General features: G+C 52.1%; 1 protein-coding gene across 1 annotated transcript in view; it reads left to right on the forward strand.

Annotated features, from left to right (window-relative positions):
- Window positions 1-17,866: 17,866 nt before the first annotated feature.
- PLPP7 (phospholipid phosphatase 7 (inactive)) overlaps window positions 17,867-20,692 on the forward strand; it is a 108,901-nt gene continuing 106,075 nt past the window's right edge. The window contains exon 1 of the mRNA XM_069237078.1: window positions 17,867-18,690. Within this exon, the coding sequence (XP_069093179.1) occupies window positions 18,237-18,690 (454 nt within the window). The 5' untranslated portion in view covers window positions 17,867-18,236. The remainder of the gene's footprint in view (window positions 18,691-20,692) is intronic.

Raw genomic sequence — 20,692 nt, forward strand, 5'->3', positions numbered from 1 at the left:
ATGTTGCTGGCCCCATGGGGAGAGTGCCTTTGTCACTCTGAGGCCAGTAACAAAGCCTGCACTGGGTGGAGATGCTAACACCTCCCCCAGGCAGGAGCTGTAGCACCTGGCGGTGAGCCTCAAAGGCTCACCCCTTTGTCACAGCCCAGCAGGGCACTCCAGCTTAGTGGAGTTGCCCGCCCCCTCCGGCCACGGCCCCCACTTTTGGCGGCAAGGCTGGAGGGAACAAAGAAAGCAACAAGGAGGAGTCACTGGCCAGTCAGGACAGCCCCTAAGGTGTCCTGAGCTGAGGTGACTCTAACTTTTAGAAATCCTCCATCTTGCAGATGGAGGATTCCCCCAATAGGGTTAGGATTGTGACCCCCTCCCCTTGGGAGGAGGCACAAAGAGGGTGTACCCACCCTCAGGGCTAGTAGCCATTGGCTACTAACCCCCCAGACCTAAACACGCCCTTAAATTTAGTATTTAAGGGCTACCCTGAACCCTAGAAAATTAGATTCCTGCAACAACAAGAAGAAGGACTGCCCAGCTGAAAACCCCTGCAGAGGAAGACCAGAAGACAACAACTGCCTTGGCTCCAGAAACTCACCGGCCTGTCTCCTGCCTTCCAAAGAACTCTGCTCCAGCGACGCCTCCCAAAGGGACCAGCGACCTCTGAATCCTCTGAGGACTGCCCTGCTTCGACGACGACAAGAAACTCCCGAGGACAGCGGACCTGCTCCAAAAAGACTGCAACTTTGTTTCAAGAAGCAGCTTTAAAGAACCCTGCAACTCCCCGCAAGAAGCGTGAGACTTGCAACACTGCACCCGGCGACCCCGACTCGGCTGGTGGAGAACCAACACCTCAGGGAGGACCCCCGGACTACTCTACGACTGTGAGTACCAAAACCTGTCCCCCCTGAGCCCCCACAGCGCCGCCTGCAGAGGGAATCCCGAGGCTTCCCCTGACCGCGACTCTTTGAAACCTAAGTCCCGACGCCTGGAAAAGACCCTGCACCCGCAGCCCCCAGGACCTGAAGGACCGGACTTTCACTGCAGAAGTGACCCCCAGGAGTCCCTCTCCCTTGCCCAAGTGGAGGTTTCCCCGAGGAAGCCCCCCCTTGCCTGCCTGCAGCGCTGAAGAGATCCCTTGATCTCTCATTGACTTACATTGCGAACCCGACGCTTGTTCTAACACTGCACCCGGCCGCCCCCGCGCTGCTGAGGGTGAAATTTCTGTGTGGGCTTGTGTCCCCCCCGGTGCCCTACAAAACCCCCCTGGTCTGCCCTCCGAAGACGCGGGTACTTACCTGCAAGCAGACCGGAACCGGGGCACCCCCTTCTCTCCATTCTAGCCTATGCGTTTTGGGCACCACTTTGAACTCTGCACCTGACCGGCCCTGAGCTGCTGGTGTGGTGACTTTGGGGTTGCTCTGAACCCCCAACGGTGGGCTACCTTGGACCCAGAACTGAACCCTGTAAGTGTCTTACTTACCTGGTAAAACTAACAAAAACTTACCTCCCCCAGGAACTGTGAAAATTGCACTAAGTGTCCACTTTTAAAATAGCTATTTGTGAATAACTTGAAAAGTATACATGCAATTGAAATGATTCAAAGTTCCTAATGTACTTACCTGCAATACCTTTCAAACAAGATATTACATGTTAAATTTGAACCTGTGGTTCTTAAAATAAACTAAGAAAAGATATTTTTCTATACAAAACCTATTGGCTGGATTTGTCTCTGAGTGTGTGTACCTCATTTATTGTCTATGTGTATGTACAACAAATGCTTAACACTACTCCTTGGATAAGCCTACTGCTCGACCACACTACCACAAAATAGAGCATTAGTATTATCTATTTTTACCACTATTTTACCTCTAAGGGGAACCCTTGGACTCTGTGCATGCTATTCCTTACTTTGAAATAGCACATACAGAGCCAACTTCCTACAGGGAGCGTCATAGTTTGGGACTCACCCACAGTAAACTTATGGTAAAATGGCCTGTGCGTGTTTACCGTTGGCACCACCTCATTAAGCCAAGGCTGCTGTGACGCTGCAAGAGTAGGAGGCCCAGGGCTGGTTATATGGGATCACATGTGCACACGTGTGTGTACCTGTGGGAGTTCTGCGTGGGGAAGATTCCTGCCGTGCGCAGCCCAAGAACTGCGCTTAGGTAGCCTGGCGCAGAAGGGACTATGCTGAATGGGTGGTGAACTAGACTAGGCCTTATTCACAGAAATTCTGTGAAAGTACTGCTGTGACAAATGTCACTAAGTTTAGATAGTTTATACCTTGAAAAATACCCAACTGAAGTAAATTACCCCAAAGGCATCATCTCTGCACCATAATGGATAATTCTGCCAAATGCCATTTAAATCCATTCAGCTGTTTTCACGCTACGTCAAAAACAATAGTCTGTGGAAAATGCATTGGAGAAAAAACATGTTTCACCACAAAATCGGACTAGCCTACACAGAATGGCCTATAATGGAGGGGTGTAAACTAGAGTGGTGTAGAGTGGCATAGGCTAGAGCATTATAGCATACAGTGGAATGGCGTACAGTGGATTGGGGTCCAAACGAATATCATCGACTGAAGTGGAGTAGAGTGGAATGCCATACACTGAAGTGGCTAGAATCGAATAGCATACAGTCGAGTGGCACACAGTGTATTAACGAACAGTGGAATGTTGTACAGTGGGAGGCATACAGTGGAATAGAGTAAAGTAGAGTGACGTACAGTAGAATGGCATAGAGTGAAATAGCGTATAGTGAAGTAGTGTCCATTCTAGTGGCGTACAGTAAAGTGATGTAGACTGGAGTGACATACAGTGGCATTGCATACTGTGTAATGCATAGAGTGGAGTAGAGTGGAGTGTTGTTCAGTGGAGAGATGTGAAGGATAGATAGTGTGCTTACTTTCTTTTTATTGTAGGGACACACCATTAAATGTCAATGGGAAAGGATGACTTAGAGCATAACTCAAGTTCCTTAGGGTCCAAAGACTTCAGAGTCACAGCAATGTACAGTGTACCCATTATGAAAAGAATAATGCAGTAGGTTAAAAAAGCATCGTTGTACAACTAATGGGTCATCAAAAAATTTCAGCTTTCTCTGACTCAGCTCAAGGTAAGGGCCCAATATTGCTCTGTCCTGCTGCCCGAGCAGGGCATTGCATCAATCAGCCTATTGTAATTCCGTGCCAGGAACTGGCCGGAGAGGCCCTGGAACGAATGTCAAGGAGGAGGGGCTGAGACCTTCAGAGCAAATGTGGCACTAACTCTTGGGCGATGCCATTTAGAGCTATCCCAGAAGACTGTGAAGAAAGGAGGGGACAGGGGCAAGGAAGTGATGTGGCACATCTGGATAGGCCAGAGGTGCAGGCCTGCTGGTCACTTCCGCCCCACTTAAAAGGTCTTGCACAGGGAGGGCTATCTCTCTTGGTTGTATTTCACTGCAGGACACTGGGAGTGAAGACAGGCATCATGGACAACTGGAAAGAAGAACCCCCTGACTGCCCACTGGGGCAGGGACTCAGCCCCTGAATGACTTCAGACCCAGTGAAGTGCATGACAGAGCCAGGTAATCTCTTGAGGACCCGAGATATCAGGAGGAGAAGGTCTGCGACCTTTTATGGGCGAGCCGCGAAGCGTGTGAGGCTGCGCCCCTGCTCCGGTCGGTGCCCCTGGGGTAGGCCAGAGCCCGAGGGCTTCCCCCAAGAAGAAGAGGAGTGCGAGGGAGTGCCGTAACACTCCCGTGTGGCAGAAGAAGGGGCCCGGGACCCCATCCCCGTGTCCCACCTAGGCAACTCATGAGACGGGGTGCTGTTGCTCGCCCTCTCCGCAATAGTAAAGGGGCCTTGGACCCCATCCCAGGGCCCCGTGCGGCTGAAACAAAGTTGGGGAGCGCTGTTGTGCTGCCCGTGAAAATATGGGCGGGCCGCAGCCCCGAAGTAAAGCCTGGGCCCCGCAAAGAAAAGAAGTCAGGGGATGCCATTGCGCCCCCCCACGAAGATGGTCGCCAGCCAAAGAGGAAGCCAGGGAGCGACATACCCCATCCCAGAGTCCCACCTAGAAGATGAAGTCGGGGCGCCATTGCACTCCTTGTGAAGCTCCATGAAAGGAGGGGGCCCAGGACCCATCCCTGGGCCCCTGAGCAGAAGAAAGGCTACAGTAGTGCCGTCGCACTCTCCGGGTGGCCTGCCGGCCCCACTCCCAGTGCCCATGTCACTGGTGGGAGCGAGTAGGGCAGAGCCACAGTGCGTGTCTGCCCGCAGGAGCAGGCAGACCGAAGTGTGGCTGCCAGCTCCCACGGCAGCCTGGGGAACCGGCCGGGGGTGGGTTCCCTGAGCTACCCTCCAATGAGTCGGCATCCTGGGGGGGTACAGACACCCCGAGGATGAGAGCAGCTTGGGGTGGGCTCCCCACACTGCTCTCCGACAAGACTGCATCATAGAATCATAGGGGTGTCCGGGTGGGGCCGGGCACCCCCAAAGAAAGAGGAACACAGTGCGAGACTGCATAAAGAAACTACAAATGAAAGCGAAATGGCTCTCTGTGGCACAGTGGAAGAGCCGCTCATCAAATATGCAGCAAGCCCCATAATGCCTTGCAAGGCACTACGGTTTGTTTTGGCCTCTTTTCAGCTTGTGGTGGTCCAAATAAGATGAGGTTACCACCACCCATAAGCCCATGGATAGGGGGAGCTGCAGGAGCAGCACAGCCTCCCCCTAACACAAAGGCCCTCATTACAACATTGGCGGTAAATCCCGCTTACTGCCGTGCAGAAGACCGCCAACACACCGCAGCGGTCGCGGAATTCCGCCACAGCTATTACGATCCACAGCTCGGAATCCGCCAAAATCTAGACACCCACACAAGTCCGCCACACCAAAGGTCAGTGATAAACTGGCTATAACAAAACCTCCACCGTCACGCCAACAGGAATACGCCCACACTATCACGACCCACGAATCCACGCGGCGGTCTTTCAACCGCGGGATTCCATTGGCGGTACACACCGGCGCTCAAAAAAATACACACACACTTACAAAACACAACCACATTGGACAAATCGAAATACACCCACCTGATACACAGACACACACCACTCCCACACACTCAATACAATATAAAACACACACCCACATTACTCACAAACCCTTGCAACCAAACATTTGGAAGAAGCAGAGAGACAGAAAAGCAAAGACCACATCAGCAGACAGAGGCACACAACACCATTACTCATACACATCCACGCACAAAACACCACACACCCCTAAACATCACCCCACACATCACAACACACACCACCTCACACATCACCCACACCACCCCAGGGCACCGCAAAGACACCCCTGGTTTTCTGAGGAGGAGCTCAGGGTCATGGTGGAGGAATTCATCCGGGTAGAGCCACAGCTATTCGGATCACAGGTGCAGCACACCTCCATAGCTAGGAAGATGGAGCTATGGCGCAGAATCGTGGACAGGGTCAACGCAGTGGGACAGCACCCAAGAACACGGGATGACATCAGGAAGAGGTGGAACGACCTACGGGGGAAGGCGCGTTCTGTGGTCTCAAGACACCACATTGCAGTTCAGAGTACTGGCGGCGGACCTCCACCTCCTCCCCCACAACTAACAACATGGGAGGAGCAGGTCTTGGCTATACTGCATCCTGAGGGCCTCGCAGGAGTAGCTGGGGGAATGGACTCTGGTAAGTCAAATCTTTAACTACCATATCCCCCACACTACCTGCATGCTATCACATACCCCCACCCTCACCCCCATCACTCCAACTCCTCACATATGTCCCACTATCACAAACCACCCATCCCAACACCAAGCCCTGCTTGCAACATCAAAGCATGGACACCCATCACCAAAGCATGTCCACAACAGATACCCACACAGATCCCAAACCAAATATCACACAATGTCCTATACAAGAATGTAAGCACTGGGGTACAGGGTCACCCCCCTATTGCACACCATGGCACACACAGATGCAATAATCATGCCTTTACACCCCTGCAGGACCCCTACCCAACATCACCGGACAGGAGGTTCCAGACATGTCCACTCCCCCCACAGAAGAGGCCCACAGTGATGACAGCAGCTCTGTCCAACTGGATCTAGATGACCAGCCCGGCCCATCTGGGACCTCTGGAGAGTCGGTTCCCCTGACACAGTCACAGGCCACCACAGAGCCTCCCCCTCAGGAAACACCAGCACAGCACCCACCCAGCGGGCCCATACCTCGGTCCCCAGGACACGTCAAGCAGCAGTGTGTCCACCACTACAGGGAACCCAGGCAAACCCACAAACCCAAGAACAGCAGGGACCTTGGGGCAGTGGCAGTGGGCACACGGTTCAGGGGACAGAGGCCCAGGTAAACCGGGGAACTGGGAGGTCTGCTGTGCGACAGGGGGAGGACAGGCCCAGGGAACCCACTCTCCACGAGGCCCTCTCCAACATCATGGGAGCGTACCATCATTCCCAGGAGACAATGGCAACGGTACTGGCCAAATTTCAGGAGACGCAGCTGCTGCAGGAGGAACAGTATTTGGGGTTCAGGGAGGAACTCAAATCCATCAATACCACCCTGGGCACCATTGTAGGGGTGCTGAAGGACCTTGTGAACACCAGGAGGGACACTGTGGCACAACCAGGGGCCCCTGACACTAGCCTGGACGATAAACAGCCCACCACCTCCGCTGGCGCTAGTAGACAGGAGGCACCGCCACAGGACCACAACACCAGCACCCCACCTCCTGCAGATGGAGAACCACCCCGCAAGCGGTCCCTGAGATCCAGGACAAAGACAGAGAACAATGCCAAGACCCCCGCCAAGAAATGACGACCACCCTGATTGTCATCCTTCTGTCCCAATTTGTCACCCTGTCCATCCTTAAACTGCCCTAGCTCCACTTCCTATGCCCCTTTGGACAATGCACCTGTGAGACAAATAGACTGGACTCTGCCATGGACATTCCTCCACCATCACCCCTGACCACTGTAATACCACCTCCACCATTTTGCACTTAAATAAACACCCTTGAATCATAAAACAATCTGGAGTCAGTCTGTGCTTTTACAAATGTGTATTTGCAATAACTGAGGAAAATACCAATGTCCAATCAATTTGTCAACATACCTATGTCACACAGCTCTAGTCCATGAGGTAACATACCAGAGGTCACAAAGGGGGACCCACATCTGTGAAATGGAAAGGCAAAGTGACAAGTCAGGGCCCATACACTGGGTGAAACTGACAGACAGATGATAGGTCTTATAATTTTATCAGATGTAGGAGGTGGTGATGTCTTCTTACCTGTGTCTCACTGGAAGTATTGCTGGATCACAGTGTGTCTGTTGTCTATGTCCTCCTCGTCTGCCTTCTCTTCTTCACTGTCCACAGACTCCACAGCTGCCACAAGACCCCCTTCTGGACCATCCTCCTGCAGAAAAGGCACCTGTCGTCGCAAAGCCAAGTTGTGCAGCATACAGCAGGCCACGATGATCTGGCACACCTTCTTTGGTGAGTAGTAGAGGGAACCACCTGTCATATGGAGGCACCGGAACCTGGCCTTCAGGAGGTCAAAGGTCCTCTATATGACTCTCCTAGTTCACCATTGTGCCTCATTGTAGCATTCCTTTGCCCTTATCCTGGGATTTCTCACTGGGGTCAGTAGCCATGACAGGTTGGGGTACCCAGAGTCACCTGCAAATGTCGAGGGACAACTGTTAAACACACACTAACCCTTAGGGACAACCCCAGACCCAGACAACTATTCACATGGTATAGGGTCCTTGTCCTCACCTATTAGCCACAAGCGGTGCCTCCTGAGTTGCCTCATCACATAAGGGATGCTGCTATTCCTCAGAATGTAAGCGTCATGCACTGAGCCAGGAAACTTGGCGTTCACATTGCAGATGTACTGGTCTGCCAAACACACCATCTGCACATTCATAGAATGGTAGCTCTTCCGGTTTCTGTACACCTGTTCACTCCTGCGTGGGGGGACCAAGGCCACATGTGTCCCATCAATGGCACCTATGATGTTGGGGATATGTCCCAGGCAAATCCTCCACCTGAGGGAACACGATGTAGCTGCGCATGTGTTTCAGCAGGGCAGACAACACTCTGGACAACACATTTGAGAACATTGGCTGAGACATCCCTGATGCTATGGCCACTGTAGTTTGAAAAGACCCACTTGCCAGGAAATGGAGTACTGACAGGACCTGCACTGGAGGGGGGATTCCGGTGGGATGGCGGATAGCTGACATCAGGTCTGGCTCCAACTGGGCACACAGTTCATGGATTGTGGCACGATCGAGTCTGTAGGAGACTATTACATGTCTCTCTTCCATTGTCGACAGGTCCACCAGAGGTCTGTACACCGGAGGATGCCGCCATCTCATCACCTGCCCCAGCGGACGTGCCCTATGGATGAGAACAGCGAGCACAGAGTCAGCCAACACTGAGGTAGGAAAAATACAATTTTATTGCACACATTTGGCAATCCGCTATGTGCCTGTCTCTGTGTGTATGCAAGACCTAGATATGTGTGACGCATTTAAAATTAATGCCATGTGGCCCCCTGAAATGGCGGCTGCCTGACCTGTAATGTTGGACAAGGGGATATGAGGTAACTGAGCTGGCGTTGAACACCGTCGCGGTAGGCGGTCGAAGACCGCAGCTCAATCCTGCATTGGTTAACATTGGACCCTATGGGTCCCAGGAGCCAATGATGATGTACGCAGGCGGTGACGGTACGCACCGCCGCAGACGTGACCGCCATTTTCTGTCTGTTCAATCACTTGATACCTGATCTTTGACAGGAGAGGACCTACACTGCAAGTGCTGCTGTGACCTGGGTCTGGAAGCGACGATGGCTCATGTGTCTGGGGAAAGGGCCCCTGTCTTCACATCGGAGGAGTTGGACAAACTAGTGGATGGGGTCCTCTCCCAGTACATGCTACTATACGGTCCTCCAAACAAACAGGTGAGTAAACTGTGAGCATGCTGTATTGGCAATGCCTGTTTGGAGTGGCGTGGATGGAAGATACGGGGTGGAGGAGAATGAGGACTGCATGATCGGACGGTGAGTGTATGTGCGTCTGGGCAAGGCTGGGAACGTGGCGGTCCAGACGGTTACAGTTTTTCCTTTTGCCCTGTACTATTCCTCTAGGTCAGCGCCCACCAGAAGAAGGATATTTGGCGTGCCATCGTCAAGGACGTCCAGACCCTGGGGGTCTACCACAGATGGAGCAGATGGGAGGACATTCGCCGCTGGAGCAAGAAGATGGCGGAGGCCCAGCTGGGGATAGCCTCCCAACGTGGGAGGGGTGCCCGTCGCACCATGACCCCCCTGATGTTCCAGATCCTGGCAGTGGCGTATCCGGAGTTGGATGGGCGCTTGAGGGCATCACAGCAGTCAACAGGGGGTGAGTACCGTCCCATCCATCTGACTCTGCACGCATTGGAGGTGTCTGGGTGGGGGAGCTGGGCAGTGGGTTCCCCTAGACTAGGAAGAGCTTTGTAGGCAAGGACCCTTTGTGAGGCAGGCTAAGTGGCACCCCAACCCCACCAGTGGTAAGAGCCATCAACACCTAGTCAGGCTCCTGTGACTTCAAGGTGTGCAGCAATCGGGCACAGGCCATGTACCCCATGTCCCTGTGATTAATTAGGCAACTCTAAGTACATGGCGTAGTGCAGAGGGCTGCTGTGTCTGTAGTGTCCACCAACAATAGCGGTATTGCATGCACTGAACATGCCTTTCTTCTTCCTCCCCCCCCCTTTTTGTGGACTCCCTGTTCTTGTGTGTATTAGCATCATCAGGCAGAGGAGCTGTGCCACCGGAGCAGGAGGGAGCTGAATCCCACATGGCCCTGGAGGCTGGGACAACAGAGTCAGAAGTCACCATTGGGACGGAGGGCGAGGGGAGCTCCACGGCGGGGACAGGAGCAGAGACCAGCGACACCGACTCCTCCTCTGATGGGAGCTCCCTTACGGTGGTGGGCCCCTCTGTGCCCCCGCATCAACAGGTACAGCCGCCACACCACCCTACCAGCACGGCCCTCCCAGCAGCCCCTCAGCGTGTGTCCCGTGGCCACTCACCCAGGAGGGTGGGCATCTCCTTCGCCCCAGGCACCTCAGGCCCTGCCCCTGTCAGCCCTGCTGCCCTCAATGAGGAGGCTATTGACCTCCTACCATTCTGAATGCCATCCAGGGTGTCGAGAGGCAGTTTCAACAGATCAATGCATACCTGGAGGGCATTCATTCTGGCCAGGCAGCCCAACAGAGAGCATTTCAGGCTCTGGCCTCTGCACTAATGGCAGCCATTGTCCCTGTGTCCAGCCTCCCCCCTCCAACTTCCTCCACCCAGACCCAATCCCCAGTACCTCAGCCTATCCCAAGCACACCATCAGACCAGCATGCACACACCTCAACACATAAGGGTGGCTCTGGCAAACATAAGCACCACACATCCCACAGGCACTCACACAAGCACATACCCATGCAGACATGCCAACATCCACTGCCTCCACTGTGTCCCCCTCCTCCACGTCGCCCTCCTCCCTCCCTGTCACGTCTCCACTCACACCTGCATGCACTACATCTTCAGCCACTACCGCCATCACCAGCACACCCATCACCACACACCGCTCACGTGCAGTCACCACCCCCACTACCATTCACACATCCCCTGTGTCCTCTCCCAGTGTGTCTGTGAGCCCTCCTTCCAATATACACAAACGCACCACACACCCACCCAACAGCCATCCACCTCACGACATCCTCCAGCCCATGCACCTTCACCCAAAGTCAGCATACGAACACCTCCTACAACCACTACCTCTTCCTCCACTCCCAAACCCCCTCCATCTACCCGTCCCAGTGTGTCAAAAGAGCTTTTCCTCTCAAATGTTGACCTCTTCCCTACACCCCCCCCGTCCGTCCCCTAGGGCCTGCCTTTCCAGGTCCCAACCCAGCACCTCAGCCACCACATTACCGGGCACAGTGGTGCAAGAAATATCGAGATTCAGGAGTGCGTCAAGCAACAGGGCTGCCAGTGTCCCAAGGAGCGAGTCCAAGGACATTCCCCCACCTCCAAAACAGAAGAAGTTGCTCACATCCCAGAGGGAGAAGGCCAAAACACCTGCCACCAAGGGCTCAGCCAAGACAACAGTTGGGAGTGGCAAGACAGCTGCGCCACCATCCAAGGTGGGGAAGGGCCTGAAAAAGAAAGGCAAGTCAACGTCGCCGCCAACCTGCACGGCGGACAAGACCGCCACCGGCACCACCACATGCACCGCCGCCACGGGCACCGCTGCCAGCACCCAACATACTGAGCCCTTCACCAGCACCACAGACACTGTGCCCTTCAGCAGCACCGGTCAGTGAGCACTGACCGCCGCCGCCAGCACCGAGGTCAGTGAGCCCCCCACCAGCACTGCCGCTCATGACACCACCGCCAGAACTGAGGTCAGTGAGCCCGCCACCAGCACCGCTGCCCAATGACTGCCGCAAGCACCGCCGCTACTGAGGCTGCTGCCAGCGGCCACGCCACATCCTGAGCCAGTGGCACCACCGCAGACATGGCTGTCATCCCCAGTGATCATTCGTACGAGGCTGGTTGTCAGTTCCAGGGACCTGGGCAGCTTCCATGTTACCCCATCGTCAGTGGACTGTCACATCCACTACCTCAGTCCTTGGCAGGATGAAGCACTCTGGGCACAAAGCCCCCTCCAGAACCAGTGGGGAAAGGCATGCACTACCTCTGTCCTTGGCAGGATGAAGCACTCTGGGCACAAAGCCCCCTCCAGAACCAGTGGATAAAGGCATCCACTACCTCTGTCCTTGGCAGGATGAAGCACTCTGGTCACAAAGCCCCCACCAGAACCAGTGGAGACTGTTATCCACTTGAGAGACTGTGGCTTTGCACTCCCCAGAATAAAGCAGTGGGCAAACCACTCACTGGAGAGACTTGAGAGACTGTGGCTTTGCACTCCCCAGGATACATCAATGGGCATGGAGCCCCGTTGTGGAGCTGGCGTCGTGCACTCCTCCGGCTGACTTGCCCCCCCTTCCCTTCCCCCTGAAGTGCCTGTTTTTATTCCATCTGATGCCCCTGCAGTGTTCTCTCCGTTTCGATCGGGTATCTTGTGTGGGCCTCGCCCATGCATTTTGGGCCCAGTGGTCTACGGACTATATTGGTGCAGTACCTGGACTTGAATTCTTGGTGTACATATTTGTTTATAGTGTATATAAAATTTTGACTAATGGATTTTACATGTTTACAATCGTTCTACTAATTTCCTTTTGTCCTTGCATTCTTCCAGGGGGGGTTGGGTGGTGTAAATGTAATGTTTCAGCATGTATTTGTGTGTGTGTTGGTTGTGGGTGAGGGTGGGGGTGTTGCGTGTTGCATGTGTGTGTCACTCTCTTTTCCCACCCCTGTGTTGTAGGTGCAGTACTCACCGTGGTCGCCGCCGCCGTCGGTCGTGCTCCTGGTAGAGGAGCAGGAAGACAATCGCAGGGAGTATTTGGAGTTCAGGCTCCATGGCGTCCTGGTTCCTCGTGGGTTGTGTAGAGGTGAGTTGTTGGAAGGTGGGTCATTAGTTGTGTGGCCTGCACAAGTAACGAGTCCGCACACGACCGCCACTGGGAACCAAACACCCCATTGTAGCGCTTGACTCTCATAGGTTAGCGTTGCAGAGCAGTCCAAGGCTTACTCAAGGGAGGTGGTGTGGGCTAGTAATCCCCATTCACAAGCACGCAAGCATGACTCTCAATAAATGAATGTCCAGTCTGTGCTTTTTCTTTTGATAAAGTAAAAGTACATTTATTATTCACACACACTACTCAATACTATGCAACAATCTACAAGTATATACAAAGTGATAGAATCACTCTGGGCAAACATTATGTAATCTCTCAGGTCTCCTCAAGGGAGAATATAATCCAACAATCCACATGGCAAAACAATCCCAGTGCCCCCCTTGCGACATTTGAACATTTTGACAGTATTCAACAGTACAGTGCAATGATGACACCTACATTTGTGATTAAATACTTCCATCTTGCCAAGAGATGGTTGTCAGTACCATTATTCAAATTAACATAATCAGGGAACATATGAGACCCAATTCTAGCATTATAACCATCAGGATTACTCCTAATTGACCATTAAATAAGAGTAGAATACATGGGGCTATACCAACCTTCACCTATGGTAGGCACCCCTGCACAAACAGGAACAAAAGTTCACTGACGCTTGTGCTTCAAATATCAATCCAACCCTTCTGGGGTTATCTCTCATGTGTCCCACCCTGCCTAGGGTGGGGACACCAACCGATATTGGGGGGAGGCTGCGCTGCTCCTGCAGCTCCCCCTGTCTCCTGTCACTCCTTTGGTGGTGGCCCCATCTCCCTGGGACCACCACAGGCGTTTTGGGGGCTCAAATAGCAGCCCCCTGCCCCGCAAAGCATGCTGGGGCAGCTGCATAATTGATGAGCGGCTCTCCCGCTGCGGAGAGCCGCTGTGCCCTTTTCCTCATGCCTTTCATCCTGGGGGTGCCGGTCCCACCCGCACACCCCCGCACCACACAGAGGATCCCTCGTTGGAGGGCGGCCCAGGGAGCCCACCACTGGCCGCCCCCGCCGGCTCCCCGCACGGCCAGCACCTCACAGGGATCCTCGCGGCCAGACGGGCCTCGCGGGGGGAGTGCTGCAGCACTCCCCCTTCCTCCTTGCGTCTTCGGGGGCCCCGGGATGGGGTCCGGGGCCTTCCTCCTCGCGACGGGGAGCGCGACGGCGCTCCCCGAGGTCGTCGTCTTCCTGGGGCCCTGGGATGGGGTCCGGGGCCCCTTCCTCTTCAGAGAGGGGGAGTGCGTCGACACTCCCCTTTGCTCCTCTTCCTCTTGGGCAGCCCCCAGGCCCTGGCCCACCCTGGGGGCACAGTCTCAAGCTGCTGCGGAGCTCCACGTGCTTCGTAGCTGCTTTCCCAAAGGTCAAAGGTCGCTATCCTTTGTCCTGTGATATCTCGGGCCCCCAAGGGCCGATTTTCATCATTCTTGTGTCGTTCCGCTCCTGGTGACAAGCCCTTGCCACCAGGAGCACTCTACTTAGGCCTTCTGGCCTGGAAGGGTCCCAGATCATCAAGGAGCCAGTCCCACTGACTCCTGTGCCAATCTTTCCTCTGGGTTCCCTCTTTTCCTTCTGGGCAGTGCGCTCTCCTTGCGCTAGACCAGTCCTTCCCCCAACTAGTCCTCTGGGGGGGTAAGGGGCCAGCTTGCCTGGCCCTGGCATTCGCCTCGCTGGCCTGGAATCCTTCAGGGGCAGAGTCCCTGCCCCCAGGGGCAGTCAGGAGGTTCTTCCTTCCAGTTGTCCATGACGCCCGTCTGCAGTCCCAGTGTCCAGCAGTGAAGCACAGCCAAGAGAGAGAGCTCTCCCCTGTGCAGGACCTTTTAAGTGGGGGCGGAAGTGTCCAGCAGGTCTGCACCTCTGGCCTATCCAGATGTGCCACATCACTTCCTTGCCCTGTCCCCTTCTTGCACAGTCTTCTGGGATAGCTCAAGATGGCATCCTCCAGGAGTTAGTTGCCACATGTGCTCTGAAAGTCTCAGCCCCTCCTCCCTGACATTCCTCGCAGGGCTTCTCCAGCCTGCTCCTGGCACGAAATGACAGCTGGCTGATTGATGCAAGGCCCTGCTCCAGCAACTGGACAGAGCAGTAATTGGCCCTAATCCTGAGCTGAGTCAGAGAAAGATGACATCCCTGGATGATCCATAAGTTGTACAACTATGCTCTTGTAACCTACTGCATCATTATTTTCTTACAGGTTACAGGGTACTTTGGTGTGACTCTGGTCTCGTGGACCCCAGAGAACTGGAGTTGCACCCTAGGCCCTCCTTTCCCATTGACATTCAATGGAGTATCCCCCCAATGCAAATATCTTAAGCACCCTGACATTGACATTGAACTGGGTGTCCCTACAGTGAAAAGACAGTAAGCACACTGACTCTCCCTCACATGTATACACCCCTCTCATGAGACCTACTCCAGGTCACCACCCACTCTGCATAGTTCCTCCTGCACCAGGACTACCTAGCGCAGTTCTTGAGCTGCGCACACTAGGAATCCTCCTCCAACAGCCCTCACATGGGTGCACATCCATGCGCACCCATGATCACATGTAACCTGCCCGGGGCCTCCTGCCCTTGCTGCGCCACAGCAGCCTTTCCTTAGCACGGCGACACCAACGGTAAACACGCGCAGTCCATTTTACCATGTGTTTATTGTGCTGGAGTCACCTCATAGGAGGCTTCCTCACAGTAAACAGTCAAAACCAGGTGGTCAAAAATCGAAAAATCAGGGCAGACCTGATGGTCAGAACCGTCCTCTAACATGAGTGTTTCCCCTTCCAAGTCCTGTTTCCGCTGTGTTTTTGTTTGCGTTGAATCCGCCCCGGAAAAGGTGGCGGACTGGCCTGTCATAATAGTTTGGGTGGTACATTGTCTTCCGCCTGACTGTTGGCGGTGACCACCATGCTGTTTGTCTGTACCGCCGTGGCAGTCGGAGTGTTAAAGTGGCTGTCTATGTTGGCAGTTTCCGCCGTGGTCGTGATTCCATTTTTCTTTCCGCCGGCCGGTTGGCGGTATTACCGCCGCTTTAACACCGACCGCCAGGGTTGTAGTGAGGGACAAAGTTTTTTGTCCCCATCCTAGGTTGGGTGGGACATGAAAATATTAATCCCCCACGTGTTCAATACATTTTTAAGAACGTTCCTGCAGAAATTTTTGTTCCGACTGGTGGAACTGCGCTCTCTAGCGGTGAAAGTCTGCGATAGCAAGTGCTGTAACAGCAAAGGGGGAAATGGTAGCATGTCCTGCTAAATATATTTTTTAATTTTGTGGTCCTAGTATTGTGGCCAGTGGTATGACTTGGGAAAGGTTATATGACAAGGCACCCTCTAGGGATGCAGGATGGTATTACACAATGTTAATCCAGAGTAATCTGAGAGTAATCATAAGTGCCCAAATACTTCCAACATGCCTATTCATGTTCTTGGTCATGGTTATTTGAGTAACGTGACTGACAGCCACCACTCATCAAAGTAGATGTACTTTATTGCACGAATTAGGTGTTCTCACTCCAAGTTACAGTCAAATACTGCATGGGGATACAAGTAAATGTTTTGCCATTTGTTGCCTTATATTTCCCCTCGGGGAGACAAAAATGATTACGCAATGTCATTCAAAAGTAATTCCATCAATTTGTGTACAATTGTAAATTGTTGCATATTATTGAGTTGTGTGTATAATAAATGTACTTTTACTTTATGAAAAGAAAAAGCACAGACTGGACAATCGCTTAATGAGAGTTATTCTTGGGTGCTCATGAGTGGTGCTTACCTGCACACACCACCTCCCTTGAGTAAGCCTAGGGCTGCTCTGCAGCGCTATGAGAGTCAAGCACTACAATGGTGTGTTTGGTTCCCAGTGGTGGTGGAGTGCAGACCCATTACTTGTGCAGGCCACACAACTAATGACCCACTTTCCAACTACGATATTTTTGTTTACTACAACATTGTCATTGATCTGGTCCCCAGTGTTTGGCTTACCAGGTATTAGTCTTCACTTGTGGTTGAATCGTCAGTACATGACTTCTCGCAGTGCTGTCTCCAGTACGTGCCTTTACTTGAAGCAGAAGTGAATGCACGCACTGTGACAGCATGACAAGAATAGGCAATCACTGAAGATAGTACTACAAGAAAAGCCATGCATTGAGAACAGAACCACAAGTGAAGTTATGCAACAGAAGAAGAGTAACACAGGGAACCGAATTCAAATAAATCCATTGGAAACACCATCGTAAGTGAAGGCATGCTTGGAAACAGTACTAGATAAAAAGCGACACACACCAGGGCAGAACCATAACCGAAGTCTTGCACTGGAGTTTATGCTTCAAGAAAAGCCATACACTGGGGGCCGACCCAAAAGTGAAGACGTGAGCGGGAAACATGACCAGATTAAACCCATGCACCAGCTACAGAGCCACAAACTAAGCCATGGATGAGAATGTTTTTTCTCAGCATTACAATAAAAGTAATGCACTGTGGACAGAACCACAAGTAGGGGCATGTGTTTCTGACAGTATTATAATAAGCATGCACTGGGAATAACACCGCAAGCGAAAACACGCAGAGGCAAAGAGTCAAGTAATGCTACACCTGGATCAGACTACATATCTAGGCCAGGAGTGAATAACGAGTGCAAGAATCAGGAAAAGCATTGCTGCCAGCTAGTCCCGTGATATGTAGGACACATTTGCCAATTCTGGGTTTGTAGCCAGAGCTCTAATAGTATTAGTTTACAATCCTAACTTGTAATATTAAAAACAAAATGACGTGTTCCAGAATTACTCTGGTTAAAAGATTAGACCTGGTTGAAAGCATTGCATTTATTTTGTCCTTTTGGCAGCTGTTGAGCTTTTATTCACGTACAGATTCCATGGCGAAAATGACACGTTAAAAGTAAGAGCGTAGAGTTACGCTCTAGTTTGCATCTTTTTAGCAAAGCGGGAGGGGATGGGCGCTTGAGTGAGAATGTTCCTTCCAAAAGGGCTGCAGTTGGCACATGCAGATGTAACCAGAGTCGGGGACGGCTGTGTGCTGAGCTCAGTCAGCTCCCTGCCAACCAACCCGCAGTCTTCGCTGCCTTTGGACACACGACACTTGATTTAGATCCCAGAAAGTGGCGGGCAGCAGCTGCTAGGGGTCAGGATTAAGAGGGACGGGAAGGAGGCCTGCTTTGGAACTACAGTCCCCATCATCCGTCACTCATTCCCCATCGGGACGGAGCCAGAGACGAGGTTTAAATAACCCAGAGCTGAGCCCACCAAACCTCCTCGTCCTGCACCTTTCCGATGTGACCATTGGCTACGTGCAGTCCTGCCCGAGCCTGATTGGTGGGCTGTGGGGCCAGCCAGGGTTTCCTCAAGCTTGGTGGGAGAGGAACGTAAACAGCATGGACATACCTTTCACTCTATATTTATCTGCTCGAGTCTGTGGCAAGCAGCAGGAACCGGGGCCGCAGCAGGCGTTCAAAACATATGCAGGATCAAAAGATTTTTATCTCTTCGACGATTTAACTGTAAAGGAAATACTTTAAAGAAAACAGATATAGCATTTCCCCTGTGTCTTTCTTTTTGTAACACAGGTTTGGGAAGGCACAGCTTGCCATGCCTGCCCCTCAGAGCAGATCTCGAGCCAGGGATCGGAATAATGCCCTGAACAGACCAGAATTTTTGTCTTTGAACCAGCCCTTGCGAGGCAACCAGGAGAACCGGACTTCAAGCAGGAAGCAGAGCGCGCAGTTTTCCCAGTCCGCAGCGCCCAATGAGGGCACCAGCAAAGACCGCCGGCAGTCCCAGCAGCTGCCCGAGGAGGACTGCATACAACTGAACCCTTCCTTTAAGGGCATCGCCTTGAACTCGCTGCTGGCCATCGACATCTGCATGTCCAAGAGGCTTGGAGTGTGCGCCAGCAGTGCTTCATCTTGGGGCAGTGCCCGCTCTATGGTCAAACTCCTCGGGGTCACCGGCCACGGAATCCCCTGGCTGGGGGGCATCATAATATGCCTGTGGAAGAGCAGCACGCTGGCTGGGCAGGAGGTGCTACTGAACCTCTTCCTGGGTAAGTTGGCTTCCTACTTTGCTGAGGGCTGGGGAAAACCTTAGAATCAACCCTGGGGCCATGCCTCTGGTTTCACGTGGTTCCATTTCACTGGTGACAAACGTTTTCCAGGTCTGGGCTTTACTTTATATCACTGTAGTCTGGTACTTTGGTGCATTTGGTTAGTTAAAACAAACTAGGAAAACTCCAAAATGTAATTGGGTTGTTAAAAGAAAGCAAAGAACTGGAAACGTGTCCATGCTCAGACTAAGTTAACTGTGAGCACTTAGCTTTGGAAAGAACCTGGTTGGGAGAGATCACAATCTACGCCGATAAAGATTTTGATAACTCCGTCTCTTCGCCTGAGTTTAATGTTGGTCTCATCCTCTGCTGAGTGTGAAACTGGAACGGAAAAAGCACAATTTATGCCTATAAATACTCTCAGAGTTCAGCCTTTCTGTCCTGTGTTCGAGGTTGGAGTCCTCCTCCTGTATGTGTGAAATTGGATTCACCCTCTTCCCAATGTGAGATTGGAACCATCCTATCTTGAGTGTGAAATTGAAAGCATCCTTCTTCCAGTATGAACATGGAAGATTGAGATTCTGCTCTGAACATTGAGAGCTTCTGTCAGGATTGCGAGTTTGGATATCTCCTCTCTTAACGATGAGATAGGAGTGCTTCTGACTTGTGATATTGGAGTACTCCTTTCTTGAGTGTAAACCTTTTTTGTAGTGTGACATTAACAAAGTGTTGCATAACTTGTGCCAGTAAATGTGACGAGTTATTCCACCATTAGAGCGAAAGTTCTCAGTTCTCCTGACCTCCATGTGAGAGTTCAGGAGTGACATCTGGTCTACGGCATGAGACACTCCCTATTGGTTTGAGGTTGTTACCTGACTAAAGCTGTGAGACTACTGCATGCGTCTCAGTGTTTTAAATTATACACACACATTGTCCTGGAATCCTATGTTGAATCCAAATCTCTTTCTTTGCTGTTACATAGCAATATACACATTCAGTGAGAACAGCTTCTTTGGCTTTTCCCTGCACAATGGTTCCTCGTTAACATGTGTCATATCTTTACCCATGCTGCAGTCTATATCCCCTACGTTCACCTACCTGTTTGATTTTCATCAAGTGCGTCCTTATGTTTCATCTCAGCACTTGCATGATTCTCCACTCTTATGCTCCCTCTAGCACTCCTCTGTTCTCAGCTCTCTAGCTTATATTTGCTGTCCTTCTATGCTGTCTAGTTTGCTGTCCTGTTGCCCGTCCTTTGCATTTCATCGATCTCCCCACTCTCCGCAGGATGGTAAGTTCTCCCCTGTCATTCACACACAGCACCTTATGTGCACTCTCAGCGCAAGACATATTTTCTATTCCATGCTGCCTTATGTGCGCTCCTACCCAATCTCTCACCACTATGTCCCGTACCTGAACAATATGGACCTGCCCCCCCTTCTATCACAGTTTCCTTTTCTGCCCCCTTCTGTTTCCAATTAATTTTTCCAACCTGTTTCCACTTTAGCATATGACCCAATGCAGTCAGGCCACTCTGGCAACGAACGTCCCTTTTTACCAAGACAACACAGCTTAGTTTGACAGTTTTGGAGTAACAGGGCCACAGATTTAATCGGCTGCACGTGCAATTAAAACTGTCCGCTAGAAGGCAGACACATATCATACTTTAATGACCAATGAGTCAAGTTAACATTATTCCAATACATTTGGTTTATTTGCCATTCCAAGACCACAAATTTGAGGGCATTATTGGACCCACTAAGGTGTTTCCTCAGTCTTAGATTCATGGTTTAACTTGCTAACTGATTGCTTGTCCATGGTGACCGGCCTCTGACCAGCTTGGGCTGCAAGTGCCTTAGAAGGTTACCCCGGTCTCTTTCACAGCTGGCCCCGTCATCTTGCATCCCGAGGCCTGCAGAGTCTGGAGGTGCCTTCTCTCTGCCATTATTTGTGACCAAGTAAACAGTATTTCGTAGCATGTGATTCATTTCTGCCTCGCTAT

The sequence above is a fragment of the Pleurodeles waltl genome, chromosome 6 (genome assembly GCF_031143425.1).
Source record: "Pleurodeles waltl isolate 20211129_DDA chromosome 6, aPleWal1.hap1.20221129, whole genome shotgun sequence".
Taxonomy (NCBI): Eukaryota; Metazoa; Chordata; class Amphibia; order Caudata; family Salamandridae; genus Pleurodeles; species Pleurodeles waltl.